General features: G+C 43.7%; 1 protein-coding gene across 1 annotated transcript in view; it reads right to left on the reverse strand.

The window, feature by feature from the left end:
• Positions 1-24,685, reverse strand: part of LOC138964257 (uncharacterized) — a 60,690-nt gene that overhangs the window by 4,535 nt on the left and 31,470 nt on the right. The window contains exons 5-7 of the mRNA XM_070336161.1: positions 18,665-18,784; positions 17,874-18,116; positions 418-644 (exon numbers count right to left, since the gene is read on the reverse strand). Coding sequence (XP_070192262.1) covers positions 418-644; positions 17,874-18,116; positions 18,665-18,784 — 590 coding nt within the window. The remainder of the gene's footprint in view (positions 1-417; positions 645-17,873; positions 18,117-18,664; positions 18,785-24,685) is intronic.

The raw sequence follows: 24,685 nt of genomic DNA on the forward strand, positions 1-24,685 counted from the left end.
GCTACAGATGTAAATACTTTGATGTAAAGAATAATCCTACAAAGTTTCAATCACATCCGATGAACTTTGTCAAAGATATAAAATGTCTAATTTTTCCTTTGACGCTGACCTGTGACCTTGAAAAAGGTCAAAGGTCAACGAAACCATCGTTAAAGTGTAGAGGTCATTGGAGGTCACGACTAAACAAAATATGAGCCCGATCGCTTTGATAGTTTCCGAGAAAAGTCCAACGTTAAGGTGGTGTCTACGGACGGCCGGACGGCCGGCCGGACAGACTAACACTGACCGATTACATAGAGTCACATTTTCTCAAGTGACTCAAAAAGCAGAAGACACAAATATATGTAATGAAAACGTCTCATGGAACAACAGTCTCCATAATCTCCGAATAAAACAAACCAAAACAGAAATTCTTACTTGGCCAACTCTTGGTAGAGGGCAGCATAGCACGTCTTCCCCTCGGACAGTTGCCGGAGTTTGCCTGTGGGAGAGTTGGCTTTTGCCGTTTTGCATTTGCCATAATACACCATACTCTGGCTGGTTAACCAGCGGTACAGCGCATGCGCCTTCAGCTGCTCTGACGTACTTCCGTGTGTGATGGCGTCAACTAAGCTCTCCGTGGTCTCGTGGTTTTCTGTTCGCACCTGGAGAATAATAATAATAATAATAATAATAATAATAATAAGAAGAAGAAGAAGATTTATATAGCGCTAAATCATAAACTTTCGTTAAAAAGGCTTGCTCTAAGCGCTTGACATCTAAACTAAAAACGTCATTCACACTCTTTACAATGATGTACAAGAACTTCATGTCACACTCTTTCATTCAGTATAGCACCATTCACACAGTTGTTATTCTGTACAAGACAATAAGTTAGTCTAACATTTAGAATGTTCATAAGATGAAAAAGAGAAAACCAGAATACACGGGTAAAATTGTCTTCATCAATCTTGAAAGAAGTATTTTCACAGACAAAGAGTGTGTCTGTTAAGACATTCAAAGATATAAAGACGTGTTAAGTAAAAACAAATAAATAAAAAATCGTCACTAAATCACTAGAGCCGTAATAAATCTCGCCAGATTACCGAATGTGCCCACGTATTCAAGAATAGAATCCGGGTTGACGGTTTTATGAACCACACATAAGTCGACTATGCTCATGCAGTTCTGAAGAATACTTGGAGAAACAAACTAAAATGTACAGAATCGCTGGGTCAGGTCACCTTGCCCGTATACAGTGACCGAGACAAGACAATGACGGGGACGTCTGTCTCCGCTAGAAGAAAAAACAAGTCGCGTAAGGCGAAATTACTACATTTAGTCAAGCTGTCGAACTCACGGGATTAAACTGAACGCACTGTATTTATTCACTAAGACAGTACAGCTTCGTCAATCCTCGCGTGAAGGAAATCGCTCACCTTCCCGGTGTAAAACGTAGTGATATTGACACGCCAGATTAGCGCGGTAGCGTATTGTGCTAAGCAGGAAAGCGCGCTTTTCTGTATTCTTGTTAACTTTCTGAGCTTGTTTTGAATACAACCTATCATATCTATATGTTTTTGGAATCAGGAAATAATCACGAATAAGATCACATCATTTTTGGATTGATTTCTTACATTTTAATCGTAAGACTAATTAATCTATTTTCGTTAATTGTGATCACATTTTAAGAGTTAACATGACATATGTAAATATTTTTAGATTCAGAATGTGATAAAGAATACGATGCAATCAATTTTAAATCTGTTTGCGAAAAATCGATTTTAATGACAACTTTAATGAGCAAACTCATCAATGAAATGTTAAGCCTCCAAGCTTTTTTTTTTTTTTTATTCAATTAATAAAACACTAGATAACAAACATGGTATTTTCTGTTTGCACACATACTCTCTCATTTACATGCGGTTCAGAAAAACTTGTACATTATACAAAAGGACTAAAAATAGTCATACGTGAAAAAAAATATACGTGTCAACATGTGTAGCATCAAAATGATCATATGTCATCATATATTGATCTTTTTTTTAAAACAATATTCGCATCATAATGTATGGCTGTCTTTACATTATATCAAAGAAAATAAACAATAGTTTGTTTTTAATTAATAAAACTTCAGACTAACGAAATCTCAAAACAACATGATTTCCAAAAATAATTTCCAGTGTTAATCGTGAATCGGTTTTTTTAAAAATGCTTACGCACATCTTTGCGATTAAAATAATGTGATTAATCTTCTTCATATTTTTGCTGTTACTTTTTATACCAAAAAGCACATCTGTAACATTCAACCTAATTCTTTCACCAATGTTTACTAAAATGTACATTTCAATATATTTCCAAAACCTGAGCACTGTTGGGCACTCAAAGAAAAAATGCTCCAATACATCAAGTTCATCCTTACAATATGTACAGTTTTTATCAGCCTTCACTTTCATTTTACACAATAAAATATTGGTTGGATAAATGTTTTGCAATATTTTCCAATGCAATACACGTAATCGAACTTCACTAGTGACAGTGGCTGCTAAGTTCCAATTCTTTTCGTCAATTTCAAATCCTAATTTTCTTCTCCAAAATCCTTCTGAACAGGGTTGGCTGTATTGTTTTCCTACCAGAATCTTTCGAATTTCTTTTACTGATTTAACTTTTTTCCCACAGAAGGTCGGAATGTCACAGACTGAACAATTTACATCGTTTATATCGACATTTCTTAAAAGGAGATGTACAGCTATTCGAACAACATTGTACTCAAGCAATCTATTTGCAGTGTAGCCAGTTCTTTCACACACTTCTTCATAGGTAGCAAAACGTCCATTCTCACACACATCGCTCACATACATTATACCACTTTTAATCCAATCCGCAAAAAAGAGTGGGTTTCCTTGACAAATTATATCTTTGTTGTTCCACAACAAACCGGAAACAGAATTACCATTATTATCGACTTGATTGTTATCAAGCCATGCCTTCAACACATCGGACCAAAATTCCGATTTAATACTGTCCAATCCTTTAAATGGTTTGCTATTAATGTTCGCAAAAAAACACTCAAAGCGACTCCCAAAACGGAAAAACAGTGCTTTTGGGAGCCATGACCATTTCTGGTCTTCATTAGACAGAGTTAGGTTCACAACCCAGCTTAACAAAAAGGAACACTGCATCTGACGCAAATCAATCATATTTAATCCACCTTGCTTTACTTCGTTACATAAAACAGTTCTTTTCACCTTTTCAAATGCTTTTCTGTTGCAGTCTTTTTTGCGCCACACGAAGCGAAACATTAACCTATTAATTTCAGTTAGAACGTCGTCTGGTACAATCCTCCAAGCTGATATGCAATACCAAAGTCCGGGCTTCGTCGAAGATTACTTGACCAAAATTTCAACCAATTTGGTTGAAAAATGAGAGCCTGACAGTGCTGCCTCAACTTTCACGAAAAGCCGGATATGACGTCATCAAAGACATTTATCAAAAACATGAAAAAAACGTCTGAGGATATCATACCCAGGAACTCTCAGGTAAAATTTCATAAAGATCGGTCCAGTAGTTTACTCTGAATCGCTCTACACACACACACACACACACACACACACATACACACACACACACACACACACACACACACACACACACACACACACACACACACAGACACACACACAGACACACACAGACACATACACACATACACCACCACGACCCTCGTCTCGATTCCCCCTCTATGTTAAAACATTTAGTCAAAACTTGACTAAAAGTAACAAGTCGCGTAAGGCGAAAATACAATATTTAGTCAAGTAGCTGTCGAACTCACAGAATGAAACTGAACGCAATGCCATTTTTCAGCAAGACCGTATACTCGTAGCATCGTCAGTCCACCGCTCATGGCAAAGGCAGTGAAATTGACAAGAAGAGCGGGGTAGTAGTTGCGCTAAGAAGGATAGCACGCTTTTCTGTACCTCTCTTTGTTTTAACTTTCTGAGCGTCTTTTTAATCCAAACATATCATATCTATATGTTTTTGGAATCAGGAACCGACAAGAAATAAGATGAAAGTGTTTTTAAATTGATTTCGACAATTTAATTTTGATAATAATTTTTATATATTTAATTTTCAGAGCTTGTTTTTAATTCAAATATAACATATTTATATGTTTTTGGAATCAGCAAATGATGGAGAATAAGATAAACGTAAATTTGGATCGTTTTATAAATTTTTATTTTTTTTTTACAATTTTCCGATTTTTAATGACCAAAGTCATTAATTAATTTTTAAGCCACCAAGCTGAAATGCAATACCGAAGTCCGGGCTTCGTCGAAGATTACTTGACCAAAATTTCAACCAATTTGGTTGAAAAATAAGGGCGTGACAGTGCCGCCTCAACTTTCACGAAAAGCCGGATATGACGTCATCAAAGACATTTATCAAAAAAATGAAAAAAAACGTTCGGGGATTTCATACCCAGGAACTCTCATGTCAAATTTCATAAAGATCGGTCCAGTAGTTTACTCTGAATCGCTCTACACACACACACACACACATACATACACCACCACGACCCTCGTCTCGATTCCCCCCTCTACGTTAAAACATTTAGTCAAAACTTGACTAAAAGTAAAAACGACTGCGTTAAAACAGACGGTGAAACCGAGGTCAGGTAAACATCAATCAACAATCTAGAAAAGAAGCTTTCATCAAAAGAAAGCTGGCTTTAGACTCTTGTCGAAAGTGAACAAAAGTCAATCACAGAGAGGAGGGGACGTTCAGAGAGAGAGAGAGAGAGAGAGAGAGAGAGAGAGAGAGAGAGAGAGAGAGAGAGAGAGAGAGAGAGAGAGAGAGAGAGAGGAAGAGAGCGAGAAAGAGAGAGCGAGAGAGAGGGGTAGAGACAGCGAGAGAGAGAGGGAGAGAGAACGGGAGAGAGAACAAGAGAGATAGAGGGAGAAAGGGGGGGGGGGGAGAAAGGGGGAAGAGAGAGCGAGAGAGAGACAGAGAGAGAAGGAGAGAGAGAGGGAGAGAGAGAAAGAGAGAGAGCGAGAGAGAGAGAGACAGAGAGAGGGAGAGGAAAGAGAGAGAGAGAGAAATAGAGAGCGAGAGAGAGACAGCGAGAAAGAGGGGGAAAAGAGAGAGAGATAGGGAGACAGAGAGAAAGAGAGAGGAGAAAGAGAGAGAGACAGCGAGAGAGAGAGAGAGAAAGAGAGAGAGAGAGAGAGATAGAGAGATAGAGAGAGGGAGAGAGAACGAGAGAGAGAGAGGGGGAGAGAGGGGGAAGAGAGAGACAGAGAGACACAGAGAGAGACAGACAGAGAGAGAGAGGGAGAGAGAACGAGAGAGAGAGAGAGAGAGAGAGAGCGAGAGCGCGCGAGAGAGAGAGAGAGAGAGGAGAGAGAGAGAGACAGAGAGAGAGACAGCGAGAGAGAGACAGCGAGAGAGAGAGAGAGAGAGAGAGAGAGAGAGAGAGAGAGAGCGCGCGCGTCATTCCGCACACTAGGTCATTATGTTCCAATGTTTTTCTTAACCTGTCTGTTTTGCGGCGCATGTCCCCAACATGTGGCCATTTAACCTGTCATTCAACACTTTGCACCCTCTTCACTCGAACCTGCAATTATGGGCTTTGAACATTAAGGTCAGTGTTCTATCTCATCTGGTGCAGTTCGTTAAACTTGTTAAAATCACAATGAGAAAAAGAAAGGCATTTGTGTAGATGAGGGCAAGAAGAAGAGGTGGTGGTTGGGTTTGTAGAAAAACGTGACAGGGAATACATAAAGGAATGGACTTATCTGCTATCATGAACGTCAGTAAAAATCTGTTTCACCGTGCTGTTTGTAAAAGTGCCAATGACGATGTACTGAAAAGAAATGAAGGACGACGCTCGGAAAATGAATTCAAAGAAAGCGCGGATAGTAGTACAAGGGATAGGACCGGGAGAGTGAAATAAGGCTTGCGATCGTGTCTGTCCACAAAGTGTCCTTTCACTCGCCATATGCATGTTTCTAAACAGGTCGATACTTCGAGCCGTCATGGTCAAATGAATTCTAAACAACTTTGAAATCTGAACTGCGCTCCGTAATACTCAAGCATTTCTCAATGAGTGTCTTTTAGTCATCAACCATGATCAAAGATTAACCAATGACTTGAAATCAACCTTGGGATAAAGAGACACTTAACGAGAGAAATAACAACATCTTTCATGTCGAGACGCAGGAGAAACAGAGGAGCGTTAGATAAACTGCATTCAGGCTATCCACACGCGCACGAAAGGAAGTCGAGAACCACGTACAACCTTCGGTATTCAATGAGGAATAATAGGACAGACCAACAGTAGTCAAACAGCAATATGCCACGGTCCACTGATCAAGCATGTGCAGGAAATCCCGGCAAAGGCACTTTCACAGTCAACTTCAGAGCGGAACGGCCTTGCTGAACGATGTCCAATTACGCGTTGTTGGGGAAAACAAAGATCCGTTCCAAGCCCATATTATACGACTGTTTTTTCGGGGAGGATATGTTTTTCTGATTGTATACTGTTCAAAAAAAGAAACGCATAGCTTGTAATATTTGGTTAATTTAGTTATATGGCTACAAGGATATCCACCAAACTGCAGAAAATGTTTATCTGGTCGTCGACCTTTCGTCCATTGCCACAAGTGAGCTCTGCACGTGACGCATGCGTTATCAGTGGCTATAATGTCAAAATTGCTCATTTGGCATGACCACTCGTCATGCTTCAGTGTAATCTCGTGAAACTCGGGGAATATTGAGCTCTCACCATGTCTTCCAAAACCCATAAAAGCGGATTGTTCGCCACAAAGAAATCAGACCACAATTCAGCGACGAAAGATGGCCCGATTGAGCAGAGAAGACCGCCGAATTGCATTGGGTCGTTTACAAGCAGGCCAAAGTCAAAGTGCAATCGCCAGGCACTTCCACGTGTCCCAGAGCACCATCAGTAGACTGTGGGTCAGGTTTCAAGCCACTGGCTCCGTTGCTGACTTGCCACGAGCGGAAAGACCAAGGGCGACAACTGCTGCTCACGACCGCTTCATACGGCTCCGCCACCTCCGGAATCGTTTCCTGTCGGCCTCATCTTCTGTCCAGGCTCTCCCCGGGCCACACCGATTATCGGACCAGACCGTGCGGAACCGCCTGCATGAAGCTGGTTTGAGAGCTCGCAGACCTCACAGAGGAGCTGTCCTCACCCGCCGCCATCGCCAGAACCGAGTGCAGTGGGGCAACCAGCACCTTCGCTGGACCTTCCGGAATCACTGGAGACACGTGTGGTTCAGCGGCGAGTCCTACTTCCTGCTCCAGCGACATGATGGTCGGAGGAGGGTCTACCGGAGAGTAAACGAACGTTACGCGCCCAACTGTGTGGATGAGGCACCCGTTCATGGTGGTGGAGGCGTCATGGTGTGGGGGGCGATCAATACCGCTGGAAGGAGCACCCTGGTGCACGTCCAAGGGCGCATAACTGCCCAGCGCTACGTGGAGGAAATTCTGCGCCCACACGCCCTTCCTCTTCTGGCTGACCAGGATGCCATATTCCAGCAGGACAACGCTCGCCCGCACACAGCACGACTCACCACCCAGTTCCTCACCGACCACCATGTCCAGGTGCTTCCCTGGCCATCCATGTCGCCAGACATGAACCCGATAGAACACCTCTGGGGTGAATTGGACAGACGTGTGCGCAGGCGAGAAGAAGCGCCGGCAAATCACCGCGATCTATTGCAGGCACTTCAGGAGGAGTGGGACACCATCCCACAGCAAGATATCCGGCATCTGATCCAGTCCATGCCCAGAAGGTGCCGGGCAGTTGTTGCTGCTCAAGGCAGTCACACCCCCTACTGACTTGACAGCCTCGGCACCCAATCGTATTGATTGACTGATTGATTTGAAGATGCAAATGAACTGTGTGTGCATTCAACTGTGTCCATACCAAATTTCAAACAAATAATCTAAATATTGGATTTTCTGTTAATTTTTTCGACAAATAAAACAAATTTGGCAAGTAGCAACTATGCGTTTCTTTTTTTGAACAGTATACATCAAAGATTGGCCATGGGAATTTTGTTTCGCCACGTTTGTGACTAACAAAAGAAACAGACGGCCCGGTATGCAAAACTCTCGGCTCGTTGTGTGAATACTTTAAATTGGCCATTGTACCCAAGTTGTCCATTGGTATTTTCAACACAGGAAGCCTTTTGTATGCATCAAATCACTGTGACCCTGGCATTTGCTCAGCACAAAATTGAAAAAAAGAACAGAATACAACAGGGAGACGGACGAGCAAGACTTTTTTCCTTTGTCTGTATGTGGGTTTGTCTGCCCCTCTCTCTCTCTCTCTCTCTCTTTCTTTCTCCCCACTCTCTCTCTTTCTCCCCACTCTCTTTCTCCCCACTCTCTCTCTCTCTCTCTCTTTCTCCCCACTCTCTCTCTTTCTCCCCACTCTCTTTCTCCCCACTCTCTCTCTCTCTCTTTCTTTCTCCCCACTCTCTCTCTCTCTCTCTTTCTCCCCACTCTCTCTCTTTCTCCCCACTCTCTTTCTCCCCACTCTCTCTCTCTCTCTTTCTTTCTCCCCACTCTCTCTCTCTCTCTCTTTCTCCCCACTCTCTTTCTCCCCACTCTCTCTCTCTCTCTTTCTTTCTCCCCACTCTCTCTCTCTCTCTCTTTCTCCCCACTCTCTTTCTCCCCACTCTCTTTCTCCCCACTCTCTTTCTCCCCACTCTCTCTCTCTCTCTCTTTCTTTCTCCCCACTCTCTCTCTCTCTCTTTCTCCCCACTCTCTCTCTCTTTCTTTCTTTCTCCCCACTCTCTCTCTCTCTCTTTCTTTCTCCCCACTCTCTCTCTCTTTCTTTCTCCCCACTCTCTCTCTCTCTCTCTCTCTCTCTCTTTCTCCCCACTCTCTCTCTCTTTCTTTCTCCCCACTCTCTCTCTCTCTCTCTTTCTCCCCACTCTCTCTCTCTCTCTCTTTCTTTCTTTCTCCCCACTCTCTCTCTCTCTTTCTTTCTCCCCACTCTCTCTCTCTTTCTTTCTCCCCACTCTCTCTCTCTCTCTCTTTCTCCCCACTCTCTCTCTCTCTCTCTTTCTCCCCACTCTCTCTCTCTCTCTTTCTCCCCACTCTCTCTCTCTCTCTCTCTCTCTTTCTCCCCACTCTCTCTCTCTTTCTTTCTCCCCACTCTCTCTCTCTTTCTTTCTCCCCACTCTCTTTCTCCCCACTCTCTCTCTCTCTCTCTTTCTTTCTCCCCACTCTCTCTCTCTCTCTTTCTCCCCACTCTCTTTCTCCCCACTCTCTTTCTCCCCACTCTCTTTCTCCCCACTCTCTTTCTCCCCACTCTCTCTCTCTCTCTTTCTTTCTCCCCACTCTCTCTCTCTCTCTTTCTCCCCACTCTCTCTCTCTCTTTCTTTCTTTCTCCCCACTCTCTCTCTCTCTTTCTTTCTCCCCACTCTCTCTCTCTTTCTTTCTCCCCACTCTCTCTCTCTCTCTTTCTCCCCACTCTCTCTCTCTCTCTCTCTCTCTTTCTCCCCACTCTCTCTCTCTTTCTTTCTCCCCACTCTCTCTCTCTTTCTTTCTCCCCACTCTCTCTCTCTTTCTTTCTCCCCACTCTCTCTCTCTCTCTTTCTTTCTCCCCACTCTCTCTCTCTCTCTTTCTTTCTCCCCACTCTCTCTCTCTCTCTTTCTTTCTCCCCACTCTCTCTCTCTCTCTTTCTCCCCACTCTCTCTCTCTTTCTTTCTTTCTCCCCACTCTCTCTCTCTCTCTTTCTTTCTCCCCACTCTCTCTCTCTCTCTTTCTCCCCACTCTCTCTCTCTCTCTCTCTCTTTCTCCCCACTCTCTCTCTCTTTCTTTCTCCCCACTCTCTCTCTCTTTCTTTCTCCCCACTCTCTCTCTCTCTCTTTCTTTCTCCCCACTCTCTCTCTCTTTCTTTCTCCCCACTCTCTCTCTCTCTCTCTCTTTCTCCCCACTCTCTCTCTCTTTCTTTCTCCCCACTCTCTCTCTCTTTCTTTCTCCCCACTCTCTCTCTCTCTCTTTCTTTCTCCCCACTCTCTCTCTCTCTCTTTCTTTCTCCCCACTCTCTCTCTCTCTCTTTCTCCCCACTCTCTTTCTCCCCACTCTCTCTCTCTCTCTCTCTCTTTCTTTCTCCCCACTCTCTCTCTCTCTCTTTCTCCCCACTCTCTCTCTCTTTCTTTCTCCCCACTCTCTCTCTCTCTCTCTCTCTCTTTCTTTCTCCCCACTCTCTCTTTCTCCCCACTCTCTCTCTCTTTCTTTCTCCCCACTCTCTCTCTCTTTCTTTCTCCCCACTCTCTCTCTCTCTCTTTCTTTCTCCCCACTCTCTCTCTTTCTCCCCACTCTCTCTCTTTCTTTCTTTCTCCCCACTCTCTCTCTCTCTCTCTTTCTTTCTTTCTCCCCACTCTCTCTCTCTTTCTTTCTCCCCACTCTCTCTCTCTCTCTCTTTCTTTCTCCCCACTCTCTCTCTCTCTCTTTCTCCCCACTCTCTCTCTCTTTCTTTCTCCCCACTCTCTCTCTCTCTCTCTCTCTCTTTCTTTCTCCCCACTCTCTCTCTCTCTCTTTCTCCCCACTCTCTCTCTCTTTCTTTCTCCCCACTCTCTCTCTCTCTTTCTTTCTCCCCACTCTCTCTCTCTCTCTTTCTCCCCACTCTCTCTCTCTCTCTTTCTTTCTCCCCACTCTCTCTCTCTCTCTTTCTCCCCACTCTCTTTCTCCCCACTCTCTCTCTCTCTCTTTCTCCCCACTCTCTCTCTCTCTTTCTTTCTTTCTCCCCACTCTCTCTCTTTCTCTTTCTCCCCACTCTCTTTCTCCCCACTCTCTCTCTCTCTCTCTCTCTCTTTCTTTCTCCCCACTCTCTCTCTCTCTCTTTCTCCCCACTCTCTTTCTCCCCTCTCTCTCTCTCTCTCTCTCTTTCTTTCTCCCCACTCTCTCTCTCTCTCTCTTTCTCCCCACTCTCTTTCTCCCCACTCTCTTTCTCCCCACTCTCTTTCTCCCCACTCTCTTTCTCCCCACTCTCTTTCTCCCCACTCTCTCTTTCTCTCTCTTTCTCCCCACTCTCTCTCTCTCTCTCTTTCTCCCCACTCTCTTTCTCCCCACTCTCTTTCTCCCCACTCTCTCTTTCTCTCTCTTTCTCCCCACTCTCTCTCTCTCTCTTTCTTTCTCCCCACTCTCTCTCTCTCTCTTTCTCCCCACTCTCTTTCTCCCCACTCTCTTTCTCCCCACTCTCTTTCTCCCCACTCTCTCTCTCTCTCTTTCTCCCCACTCTCTTTCTCCCCACTCTCTTTCTCCCCACTCTCTCTCTCTCTCTCTTTCTCCCCACTCTCTTTCTCCCCACTCTCTTTCTCCCCACTCTCTCTTTCTCTCTCTTTCTCCCCACTCTCTCTCTCTCTCTTTCTTTCTCCCCACTCTCTCTCTCTCTCTCTTTCTCCCCACTCTCTCTCTCCCCACTCTTTCTCCCCACTCTCTCTCTCTCTCTCTTTCTCCCCACTCTCTCTCTCTCTCTCTCTTTCTTTCTCCCCACTCTCTCTCTCTCTCTTTCTCCCCACTCTCTTTCTCCCCACTCTCTCTCTCTCTCTCTCTCTCTCTCTCTCTCTCTCTCTCTCTCTCTCGTGTGTAGAAAGCGAGTGGGGGTGGGGGGTTTGATTCGGTTAGGGAGGCTGTGCAAACTAAGATCCACAAGTACCCCGCAAAAGATCACATGCAGACGTGCGTTTGATGGACTAAAGACGTTGTTTGTGGAGCGTCTGGGTTTATCTGAGTGTCATATCTTTTGTTCTACAGACAGCTTAACGATAGAGTTTAACGCTGCCTGTGCAAACACTTACGTCTGATACTCGTGTGTTGAAGGAGCGACTTCACTCGCTGTTTACTTAAGTGCTTCGTGATCATAAAGAAGGAGAGAGATTAATGACAGGTCTGACGTGCACATTTGCAGTGGATCCCCCCGAGGTTGTTTGATGATATGCTGTTTGTCCTGCCACTCTCCGTACACTTCAGAAAATTTATGTTTTCTTCTCTATAAAACAGAATATTGTATTCTTTAGGTTCTGAATTCATCCTGATGTAGCGGTTAGAGATTAGGGATCGATTCAAACCATACACACTACACAACAAGTGTATCGATTGTAAGCCGGTGGACACTCACAAAACAGAGACTAAACACAAATACCTGCACATTTGTTTGCAAATCTCTCTTCTTTTTCTTCTTCTTGTTTTCTTCTCCAACATTGTATACAGCAGTCTCTACATTTAAAACATGCGAAACGTGGGAGCTTTCATCTCAGGCATAAGAATACTTCTTTATAACAGAAGCCAGTGTAGCTGTAATGAATCAGCCAAACATATGCTCCTGATAATGAAATATATTATTAACATCGTCCAGTCTGCTGTGTTCAGAAACTAACAAGTAGCGGTCTCGGACCTAAATTCAGAGACTCTACATTCTCTCGAAACCAAGTCCGCGAGCCCAGCCCACTCACTGCCTTTTACTGGCGAACGAGCAGGCACCGACTTATATCTCATTACCCTCCACACAAGTTTCAATCTGAGAATTCTTACCGCCATGGAAATGCAATACAAAGAGCACTTTGCCTGCAATTCTCGACTACAGTCGAACAACAGGCAACTGTTTTGTGTTGGAAGTGAGAAGTTTTGGCACTGGGGGATTGAGTGTATTGTCCGTTATTGTAGCATTGTAATTACCGTTTCGTTCTGTAGTCTGGTATTTATGACGCCAGACAGGGTCGGGGTTAAAAGAACGTGTCGAAAAACAGTAAGCGTGATTAATCTCCATTGGTCTTTATGTGGTGCGTGACGCCGCTGCTGAAATGGCCAGGGATATCAATGAAAACAGTTTCAAGTTCGTGTATGAAATGTCAAGACACAAAAGAAACTGTATGTTCGAAACAGACCGTAAAAATTAGCGCCCGAGAGAGAGAGAGAGAGAGAGAGAGAGAGAGAGAGAGAGAGAGAGAGAGAGAGAGAGAGAGAGAGAGAGAGAGAGAGAGAGAGAGAGAGAGAGAGAGAGAGAGAGAGAGAGAGAGAGAGAGAGAAGAGAGAGAGAGAGAGAGAGAGGGAGAGAGAGAGAGAGAGAGAGAGAGAGAGAGAGAGAGACTCACAGATAGACAGACAGAGAGACAGACAGGCAGGTAGGCAGGCTGGCAAGCAGGCAGGCAGACAGACAGACAGAAAGACAGAAAGACAGACAGACAGACAGACAGACAGACAGGCGGGCAACCAGAATACTATAACAATTAGAATTTGTTACAAGTGAATGTTCATGCTTTTACGACTAATCAGACTGTTATTGTTTGCGTGAAGTTTATTCCGGGTGAAAGGACCCGGGGTAGCAAAAGCCTATGGCAGGTGTCATAACAGTGTCCACCCTGCTTACCCGTAATCCTACCCGTGGTCACGCGTGTGTTTCTTCCACAGCCCCCAGACTCAACAGTAACGGTATTGAACTGCATAACAAATGTCAACATACGCGCGAGAGTTGGAAAACAAAGTGAAATGGGGCGAGGAACTATAAAATCAGCTAGAAAACCACATTAAGGAAAAGGCTTTCTGCATGACTCTCTGTGTAACGGATGAAAATGTAAGAGTCATGGTTTGCCTTTATTGTAACGAATATTTTAGAATAGTTACATTTCGATAGAATCAGCATGGGGAAAATGTAGGACAGAGTATTTGGAGTGACTCTGCACTACAAATACCGGGCAGATGGAAAAACGGCCATCGCTATCGGTCGTCTGTTTCAGGAAAACAAGTTTCAGTATGATTAAATGTTAGCAAGGCAAGGCAAGGCAAAGGATTTATTCAAGAAACCCCATGGGGATACACAAAAAAACAAAATAAAAATAAAGGAAAAATAAAGAAATGCAAATGTTCCGGGTCTACGAAGACATTATTAATCGTTGTGTCTGTCTGTTATTGTAAGCAGTTCCCATGGGAACATTCGACAATGGTTTCAAGTGGTTACATTATCTATGCCGTGTACAAAATTCGTGTAAGCTGGCTTTAGATGAGTACGCTGACACCTTTTGTTGCATACACGGTTTTGGTTATGGTATTCAAGGGTGACACTTTTTATGAATGACGTGACCCGGATCTTCTCGCCTTTCTTTCTTTATTTGGTGTTTAACGTCGTTTTCAACCGTTCAAGGTTATATCGCGACGGGGAAAGGGAGGGGATGGGATAGAGCCATTTGTTAATTGTTTCTTGTTCACAAAAGCACTTTAAAAAAAAATTGCTCCAAGGGCTTGCAACGTAGTACAATATATGACCTTACTGGGAGAATGCAAGTTTCCAGTACAAAGGACTTAACATTTCTTACATACTGCTTGACTAAAATCTTTACAAACATTGACTATATTCTATACAAGAAACACTTAACAAGGGTAAAAGGAGAAACAGAATCCGTTTGTCGCCTCTTACGACATGCTGGGGAGCATCGGGTAAATTCTTCCCCCTCACCCGCGGGGGGTTCTTCTCGCCTTTTTTTCTCTCTTCAACAACGGTTGAATTTTGAATCCCCCTCCCCGTCGCGCCCATTACCGACTTTCCCGTTGAAAGTGTTCTCTCGCAATAGTCAGTGGCCCTGGCCTTGATGTAAACTTCGAAACTGTCCATTGTTTTGAAATTCTCGCAAAGCTGTACCCTTTACCCAAATCAACCCCTTTTGAAATGAACCGTTCCGTTTACTCAATACAATGTCAAAGCGTATAAAAAATAAAAAAAACACTTAAAAAACAAACAAATAAAAACAAAAAAATCGAAACTGGACATTATTTTTCATTTATCAAAGTTACAAAGATTTACGTAGGCAATACAATCTTGTACACACAGGTACCCAATTCATCGAAAAAGACTCTCCCACCTTTCTCATAATTCAGGAATAGCAAGCAGACCCCGAAGAGAGAAATATATACACTATTAAACAAGGGGAAAGTCATCATAACTATATTTACAACAAAGATATTTCAAAGAGCTAAATAAATGTAAAATATGTAGAAACCTTCGCCGGGGTTCACTTCAAAGACAAAGGGGGGCAACACAGACCATTTTTCTGACACCGTCATGGTAAGTTCACCTACGTAAGCCAGTACAAGTACGAAAATAATTAAATACAAATGATATGCTATTGGCATGGCTTTCACTAACGGAAAACGCTGGGTGTTCCAGTAAGCGTTTTCTTAATGAGTCACACAATACTGCACTCAAAACGATTAGTTAAACGCGAAATCCTTGTCAAAAGCCCTGGGAGCTTTCAAAGCTGACGATTAACGTACGGAAACGAGTGAGCAATCCTAAAAAGACCCAAGGTAAACAGTTGTACAGGAACCTGAAAAGTGCACCACTGGTGGCGAGTGAGCAAGCAGCCCGAATGTCCATGAGGGTTACCTCACAGGACTATATAAAATCTTATCCTTAGCCTTATAAGGATTCAAAGCCGCGCCTTTGACATGACTAATCAGCGAAGATTGACAAATAAAGGACACCTGGATACATTGCTCTCTCCCAACATTGTTGCTGCTTGAAAGCACAGTAAAACACCATTGCACACACACACACACACACACACACACACACACACACACACACACACACAAACACGCACACGCACACACACTCACACACACACACACACACACACACACACACACACACAAAACTTGAAAGCCCACTGATGCACCAAATTAACGTAACACTACACTAATCTTTCTATTACTCCCATCGGCCTTAAACTTTCAAATGCAAGGAGGGATAACAAAACAAATTATCTTGTTATTCAAATCTTATTTTGCTGATGGCATGCTTTTATTTGTAGTTTCATCATGCCTTGTTTTTGATTAACTCAAAAAAGGCATTTCTTGACAGTCTACAATTCTGGTACCCATTCACTCTTCCTGTGTTAATTCCTCTCTGAACTTCACTCTACGCGAACACTCAGGGATGTCTTCACTCTACGCGAACACTCAGGGATGTGTCAAAGGGAGGTGTCAAAAGATTCGTGGTAAGGCAAAACACTCTCAAACCTGACCTCACAGATGACTTCAAAACGTCTTGCTTTCACACCTCAAAATCCATGACCAAACATCTACTCCAGCCCTCACCCCCAGCGGATTTTCAAGGGACTACTTGTGCCCAATACCTTCTCCTAATCCCCCCCAGAATCGTCCTCTTCACTGCCCTTTTCGAGCACTCTTCAGCTTCGGAAAGCAGTGCCGGACCGGGGGTAGCTTGTTACGAAATGGACAAAAGTCGCGAAATACTTTTTCTGCGAGTCATAAAGGTCTCTTCAGCAAATTCCTTTACGCGACTGAGAGAGCACAAACAGTAAAGGGAATAGAAAGTCTCGCTGGAGTAAGGTCCAGTGTTTGCCCTCTTGCCAACTCAGTGGCACCTGATCGCGACACAAAGACATTGTGGACGTGCTGATGAAGTGAGGACAATGGGAGCAATAAGTGAAAAGAAGGATTATGAGACTCAGGACGGTGGACAAGTTCACGTTCTTTTTTGCCCAAGCTATGAGATCAATGGCAGTGCTGAGTTTTGTGCAAAACGAATGAAATGTAAAAGCCTATCACTCTGTTTGTCTGTCACTGTCTGTCTCATCTCGCTGTGCCTCGAACTGTTTGTCTCTCTTTCTGTCTCTCACTCTCTTTGTCTGTCTTTGTCTATCAGGCTCACTTCTCTTTGCCTGTCTCTGTTTGTCTCTCTTTCTGTCTCTCTGTATTTCTGTCACTCTCTCTGTCTGTCTCTCTGTCTGTCTCTGTCTGTGTCTCTGTATGTCTCTTTCTCTCTTTCTATATATTAGTTGTCTTTGCATGATTTATCGCTGTACTTCTCCTGAAAAAGGGGTTGTAGCCTGTTCTGAATTTCATATCTTGTTATAGCCTTCTGTCTCTCCCTTCATCTCTCTCTCTCTCTCTCTCTCTCTCCTTACGATTTCAAAAAAATAATTTCAGCATATAGTAATTCAAAACTACTAACCCCACCAACGAAACAAAAACAAAAGAGCACAGCAGATATTCAACCCAATACTAAATCCAACTAGCAAGCAAAATGGTGTCCCAAACCTCAAACAGACCATACAGAGATCAAAGGTGAAACAAAGCTTCGCCGAAGATCAACCAAGACTTAATCACTTAGGTGTGCGAGCGTAACCTTGAACATGGATACACAGCTATGCGTGTTCAAGGATTGTTGAAAATGCCGAGGCGACGGCACGTAAGTACTAGTGTCACCGGACACAGACTACAAGTGTTATGAAACTTTATAAGTTGACGGGAGGTCGAGAAAGAGTGTGAGCTTTTGTAATGTAACCTACGAAGAAGAAAATGTTGCTGTTACTTTCAGTACTGTATGTATGAACAGTAGGCTTACATTTATTAGGGTGCACGCTTCGACGCCTCGACCGGCGATATATGATTACTCCGCCAAGTTTGCCAAACTCGCTCGGTAGCGGGTTTGAAATAGCGGAGACGTTGGTTCAAGAAGAGAACGGTAGCAATTGAAAAAGAAATTTGTCGCCTGACCAAGGCATATGACAAAACCCACCACTATAGATAATAAATGCGCGTGTGTTTGTCATTTTCGTGGATTTCTAGGGAAAACTCTACGAAGCCGACCTTATCAGTTCAACCATTCCCACCCTCTCCAACAAAGACACAGACGGACAGACAGACTGAGGGACGGACGGACAGACAGAAACACAAAACAGAAAGACAGACTAACACACGCACTCCCTCTCCCTCTCTCTCTCTCTCTCTCTCTCTCTCTCTCTCTCCTCACCTCCACCTCTCTCACCCTCTTCCCTCTCTCTTTCTCCCCCTCTCTCCCGGATCCCCCTCTCTCCCCCTTACCACTCACCTGTAAAATCTGTTCCAGCATCTCCAAGGACTTGGCGATCCAGTCCGTCTGGGCAGCGAGGTCTCCATCGGTTTCTCTCGTGGCTTCAGAGCTGGAGTAGCTTGCCGAGCAGGAGGAGACAACTATGCCGCTGTCGGGGCGAGACTTACGCCCCCCTTTGCTGGTGCTGCAGCGACTGGCGGGGGTGGTGGCGTTGGTGGTGGTGGTGGTGGCGGTGGAGGAGCCTGCGATGCTTCCTTCGCTCTGAATAAAGCAAAATGCGTTTTCCGGTGTGAAGATTTCTGATGCTGTTTTGCTTTTCTTTTTTTAGTTTTTGTAGTTTCTTTGTTGTTTTCGTTATTTTACAAAGGTACGTATATCATTTTATCGTTTATTACGTTTCTTCTGTTTTCATAACTTCAAAGCGATGTTCATCATAAGAAAAACAATTACAAATGGATAACTCTTCGTCAACCTCTTCCTACCTTCTCTAATCCTCCCCCCCTCCACTTCACGCCACCACCGTACAACATCTTGAACACACACACAATTAAATTAACAGTTGAATATAATTGTTTGCCAACAAATGTAATGTGGCATCCTTTTGTAACTGGCCCAAGTACGGTGCATATCTTACAAAATGAAAAGCTTGTCCACCTACAAAACTAAAACTCTGCAGCTATCATCTAAGATAATCTCTACAAAGAAACGAACAAATTCAATGAAAAAGAAAGAAATTAGTCCCTGCAATATTAAACTATGATGACGTCACACATACGTCACACTGACTTGATGACGTCACACTGACTGACCTCAATGACGGTGTGCACTTTGCTGCCACTCAGCACGCTGGTCTCAGTGGGTGGACGGCGAGCGCTGCTTCGAGCACGTGACGAGCTCATGCTGCTAGCCAAACTTGCTGGACGTGCACTCTGAAAATAGACATAAATATGCAAATTAGAATAGCTAATATCGTATTATGTTATCCCCCTCGTCAGGTCCATGTGCTATAAGTTTCATTATCGTTTTACTGTCTTTTTTTGATAACAGGCACCAAGAACACCACTCTGAAATGTACTTTAGTTACATGCTCTGCTAGAAATCATCGACGTTTTTTTTACCAGGGCTGCTGGAGATATCGAAGTCACAATCGAAATAAAAATAAACGGCCAACAGCAAAAATGAGCAGAAACTACCCAGGAAACGTGATTTTATGTGAATACAAACAGACTTCCTGAAGAAACGCTACCTGTCAGCTCAGCTTCTACCACTAGATCATACCCGAATATTATAGGCATCAATGCTTGCACTCACAGGACAAATGTCTTGAAAAAGACAATCTTCAGTATTCAGAAGTTGTGACGATTGAGATATGTTCCTCACAGACCGAATAAGCATCACATCTGGCACTTACAGGAAAACATCTTAAAAACAGACAACTATCCCTGCACAGAAGTAGTGACGATTTTAAGGAGTTTGTTCTTTATGAAACATTTGTGACGAGGGTCCTCAGTACAAATAAGCATCAACGCTCGCACTCTCAGCACTTGATTCTACCACTAGATCATACCCTAATAGTATAGGCATCAACGCTCGCACTCACAGAACAACTGTCTTGAAAAAGACAATCCTCCCTATTCAGAAGTTGTGACGATTGAAATAGGGTCCCCACATAACGAATAAACATCAACGCTGGCGCTTACAAGGCAAACATCTTAAAAACCGACAACTACCCCTGCACAGAAGTTGTGACGATTTAAGGAGTTTCTTTTTTTATGAAACATTTGTGACAATTGCGAGAGGGTCCTCAGTACGAATAAGCATCGACGCTCGCACTCACAGAACAAATGTCTTGAAAGAGACAATCTTGTCTGTATTCAGAAGTTGTGACGATTGAGATGGGGGTCCTCACATACCGAATAAACATCAACGCTGGCGCTTACAGAACAACATCTTCAAAACAGACAACTATCCCTGCACAGACGTTCTGACGATTTAGGGTGTGTCCTCGGTACGAAGGACATGCATTATGCCACTCGTACGTCGACCTAAAGAAAAAAGAGAGAAAACTATCAAGCGACTTGAAATAATCCTCCCTCAAACTGCCTCCACGATTCTCCTCACTCCCTCCCTCGAAGTGTACGTGATACGTTTACCTGCTTCGCACTTATCTCAGCTTCGTGGAGGGCCAGTTTTAATCAACAGTCGGACATGGCATCATAAATCATATAACCCCCTTCAAGCCTTGTTTTGCAGGCATAACAAAACAAAGTGCTCATCGAAAGGCTGTGAAGTATATGATTCGCTTATCATCCCATGTGCTTCAATCCATGTTCACTCAATAAATCAGTGACAGACTATGAGCTCGAGCAGTAAATCCTTTTTTTTTGTTTTTTTAAATCGATCAATTTTATCAAAAGTTGTTATTTTTTTATATTTAGTCAAGTTTTGACTAAATATTTTAACATCGAGGGGGAATCGAAACGAGGGTCGTGGTGTATGTGCGTGTGTGTGTGTGTGTGTGTGTGTCTCTGTGTGTGTGTGTGTGTGTGTGTAGAGCGATTCAGACTAAACTACTGGACCGATCTTTATGAAATTTGACATGAGAGTTCCTGGGTATGAAATCCCCGAATGTTTTTTTCATTTTTTTTATAAATGTCTTTGATGACGTCATATCCGGCTTTTCGTGAAAGTTGAGGCGGCACTGTCACGCCCTCATTTTTCAACCAAATTGGTTCAAATTTTGGTCAAGTAATCTTCGACGAAGCCCGGACTTCGGTATTGCATTTCAGCTTGGTGGCTTAAAAATTAATTAATGACTTTGGTCATTAAAAATCTGAAAATTGTAAAAAAAAATAACAATTTATAAAACGATCCAAATTTACGTTTATCTTATTCTCCATCATTTGCTGATTCCAAAAACATATAAATATGTTATATTTGGATTAAAAACAAGCTCTGAAAATTAAATATATAAAAATTATTATCAAAATTAAATTGTCCAAATCAATTTAAAAACACTTTCATCTTATTCCTTGTCGGTTCCTGATTCCAAAAACATATAGATATGATATGTTTGGATTAAAAACACGCTCAGAAAGTTAAAACAAAGAGAGGTACAGAAAAGCGTGCTATCCTTCTTAGCGCAACTACTACCCCGCTCTTCTTGTCAATTTCACTGCCTTTGCCACGAGCGGTGGACTGACGATGCTACGAGTATACGGTCTTGCTGAAAAATGGCATTGCGTTCAGTTTCATTCTGTGAGTTCGACAGCTACTTGACTAAATATTGTATTTTCGCCTTACGCGACTTGTTTCTTTTTCAGTGCGATGAAAAGGACAATCTGGCTTAAAGAGAAAACGAACAGGATGTTGCCATTTAACAAAATCCAACAACGAAATCTACGAGGGGAATATATAACACTGAACAATGAGAGCACTAATGTTTGCTGTTCACAAAGTATTATTTTACGTGTCTCCTCGCGCTTGACCGAGAGAAAAGAGTAACGGTTGACAAAAATAACCAGAAATTTGAAAGAAAAAAAGGTAACGGACAACACTAAAAATTAACTCTCGTTCTTGATCCCAAACAGAATCTGATTAATAAGCGCTCTACATGCTTACGACATGTGTACTAGAGAAGATTCCCCCCGCGGGTTAGGGGGAAGAATTTACCCGATGCTCCCCAGCATGTCGTAAGAGGCGACTAACGGATTCTGTTTCTCTTTTTACACCCCCGGTATAGGGGTGTGTATAGGTTTCGGTCGATGTGTTTGTTTGTTTGTGTGTTTGTTTGTTTGTATGTTTGTGTGTTTGTTTGTGTTCGCAAGTAGATCTCAAGAATGAACGGACCGATCGTCACCAAACTTGGTGAACAGGTTCTATACATTCCTGAGACGGTCCTTACAAAAATTGGGACCAGTCAAACACACGGTTAGGGAGTTATTGGTGGATTTTGTTTTTTTTTGGGGATCAACTACGGCATAACTCTTCCTTATCTTCTCCATGTTTTCAGCGTTTACCTCCCTTCCTTCGTATGGTGCACTATAGTATGAGGGGGCATCTTCGGATATTCCCGGCGTTCTGTTACTATTTTTAGAAGGTCACCGCAGTGTCCAGAACGTAAATTGGACCCGTAAATTATCCTCACTGTAAAAGTGCAAAGGTCGAATCAATTTATAGCCACGCGAAAAATACACTGTCATCTATCTCTCTATATATACGGCTTCTCTGTGTTTGTGTGTGTGTGTGTGTGTGTGTGTGTGTGTGTGTGTGTGTGTGTGTGTGTGTGTGTGTGTGTGTGTGTGTCTATGTGGGCAACACCTGTGGATTGTTCAGTTCTGTTTGTGATGTGGTCTGGCGGCTTTTGTGTATTTGTATGCTCACTCAGTTTTTCAACCTATGCTGGTTAAAGGATACTATCCCCGCAGCGTGGTCAGACTCACAAGTAGTAGCAGTATTGAAGAGCGGAAAACCGGGCAATCTACCTGGCAGTTACCGCCCCATATCACTAACCCCCCACCTCAGCAAGATCTTTGAGCGTGTGGTGAACCAGAGGCTGGAGTTCCACCTCAATAAACACAATATCATTCCTACATGCCAGGCAGGTTTTAGGCAAGGTCGTTCGTGTGCGGACCACATTGTGCACGTCACTGAAAAAATCAAAAAGACCTTGGCACATAGTAATAATTCTCTTCTTGGAACCTTCTTTGATATTAAATCTGCGTACGACAGCGTCTGGCATGCTCGTCTACTCCTAAAACTCGGCAGAATCGGTGTCTCTGGCCACATGTACCAATTCATCAAAAACTTCATCAGCAATCGCAAGATGTCTGTCCGAGTGGGCTCTTCGGTGTCCGAAACCCATGCGCTGGACATGGGGGTTCCCCAGGGCAGTATCATCGCGCCAAACTTATTCAGCATCATGCTCTATGACATTACTTCTGTTAAGGTTGACGGTGCCAGTGTACTTCTGTATGCGGACGACCTCGCCTTAATAGACACTAATAGACCACGCCATAACAGAGTTACCAACACTGTTGACTTATCTTCTTACCAAACTAAAATCGACAACCTCTGTCAATATATGTACACCAACGGCTTCCAACTAGCCTCAAATAAAACAGTCTTTCTTGTTGTCTCCCGTAGACAACTGTACAGGAACTGCAGTATAAAGATAGGTTGTGATATTATCAAACCGAGCTCAGAAGTTAAGTTCCTCGGCGTTATCATCGATACCCGACTTAACTGGACCAGTCATATCGAACATCTGATCAATAAGGCCAACAAGGATCTTTATATCATACGCTACCTGGCGTCCCAATCCTGGGCCAGAGGACGTAAGTGTGTCACAGAGGTAGTGCGGGCATTAATTCGCTCCCGCCTCCTTTACGGGTGCGAAGCTTATTTCGCGACGCGCCCGGCGCTCATGAAAAAACTGGCTATTATAGAGTGCAGGGCGCTCAAAATAGCTCTGGGACTCTCCCAACAAGCGAGTAAGAGTCGAGTCTACAGCGAGTGTGGGTGGCTGCCCCTTGTGGATGAGATAAAACTCCGTTCAGCTCAGTATGCTGTCAGAGCCCACGCGGTAGAGAACTCTGCCTGCGAGGTCCTGACTGACTTTTTTCCTCAGCACCAAAATTATGAGGCCAACACCAAACATAGCACTCAACTCTTGGCCAAAACGCTACCCTTATCCGACACAGTAAACCGCATTCTAGCCGATAGCGGGGTGAAGGTCAGTGAGCTGGCCAGGGTCCCCCCGCCCTCCTACCCGCCTTGGCTTGAGGAAACCCCTACTATCATATACGACAGTGAAGATAATACTACCAAAAAAGATAACCCCGTCTACCTAGCTACTGTTACAAAAGAAACCCTAAACTACAAATTCTCGGAGCATTTAAAAGTCTTTACTGACGGATCCAAATTTGCAGACGGCAGCGTTGGCTGCGCCTTTGTGATCCCAGATCTCAAAATCTCAAGGAAATATACTCTTAATAAAGACATCTCCATATTCTCAGCCGAGCTATTTGCCTTGCTCATGGCATGCACTTTTATAAATGACCTCCCAGTCACACCGCGTGCGGTAGTTTTCTGCTCTGACTCGCGCTCTTCATTACAAGCTCTGCATCGAAACACATCAAATCGGGCAGAGCTACAAAGAGAAATCCTCTTTATATGTCACCAGTTAATCTCATCCGGCACATCCGTATCATTTCTCTGGGTCCCCTCTCACGTAGGGGTCCGGGGAAATGAACTGGCGGATGTCGCTGCCAAAGAAGCGGCAGAATCTAGCCCAGCTAACACTAACATCGGCTACTCAGTAACCGAGTTCTACAGTAAAATCCGTAAACTCATTCGAAGTCAGTACGTAACATCTCTGTCCTATCAACCCATTGATATGAACGATCTACACCCCGATCTCCCAACAAACCTCCTCACTATCTTCAGACGCCTCCGTGCCGGCGGCTGCCGCTTCCATATCTTTAACAAGTCCTGCCATTGTGGAGAACCCTATTCATTTCAACACATTTTCGCTCCATGCGCTACAAATAGAATTACCTTTAAAACCTTATATGACCATATGCAGCTCCATGGTCTGAGTCCCCAGGATTATCTGCGCAGTAGCAGTTCTCTAGGCTGGTCACACAGCTTGCTGCTGTGCCGACTGGTCAGGGACTCGGACATGGGGCTGTGGGTATAACTAAGCCCAGATTATCACATCAGCGTGTTTCAGTTTGAGGTCGAGTGGCTCCCGCCATCCCTCCTGATTCCAGCGACTACCTTCTAGACAACATATCCTCACCCAAGGCCCACTAGTCGCCAAACTGTAC

Source organism: Littorina saxatilis, linkage group LG4 (assembly GCF_037325665.1).
Source record: "Littorina saxatilis isolate snail1 linkage group LG4, US_GU_Lsax_2.0, whole genome shotgun sequence".
Classification (NCBI taxonomy): Eukaryota; Metazoa; Mollusca; class Gastropoda; order Littorinimorpha; family Littorinidae; genus Littorina; species Littorina saxatilis.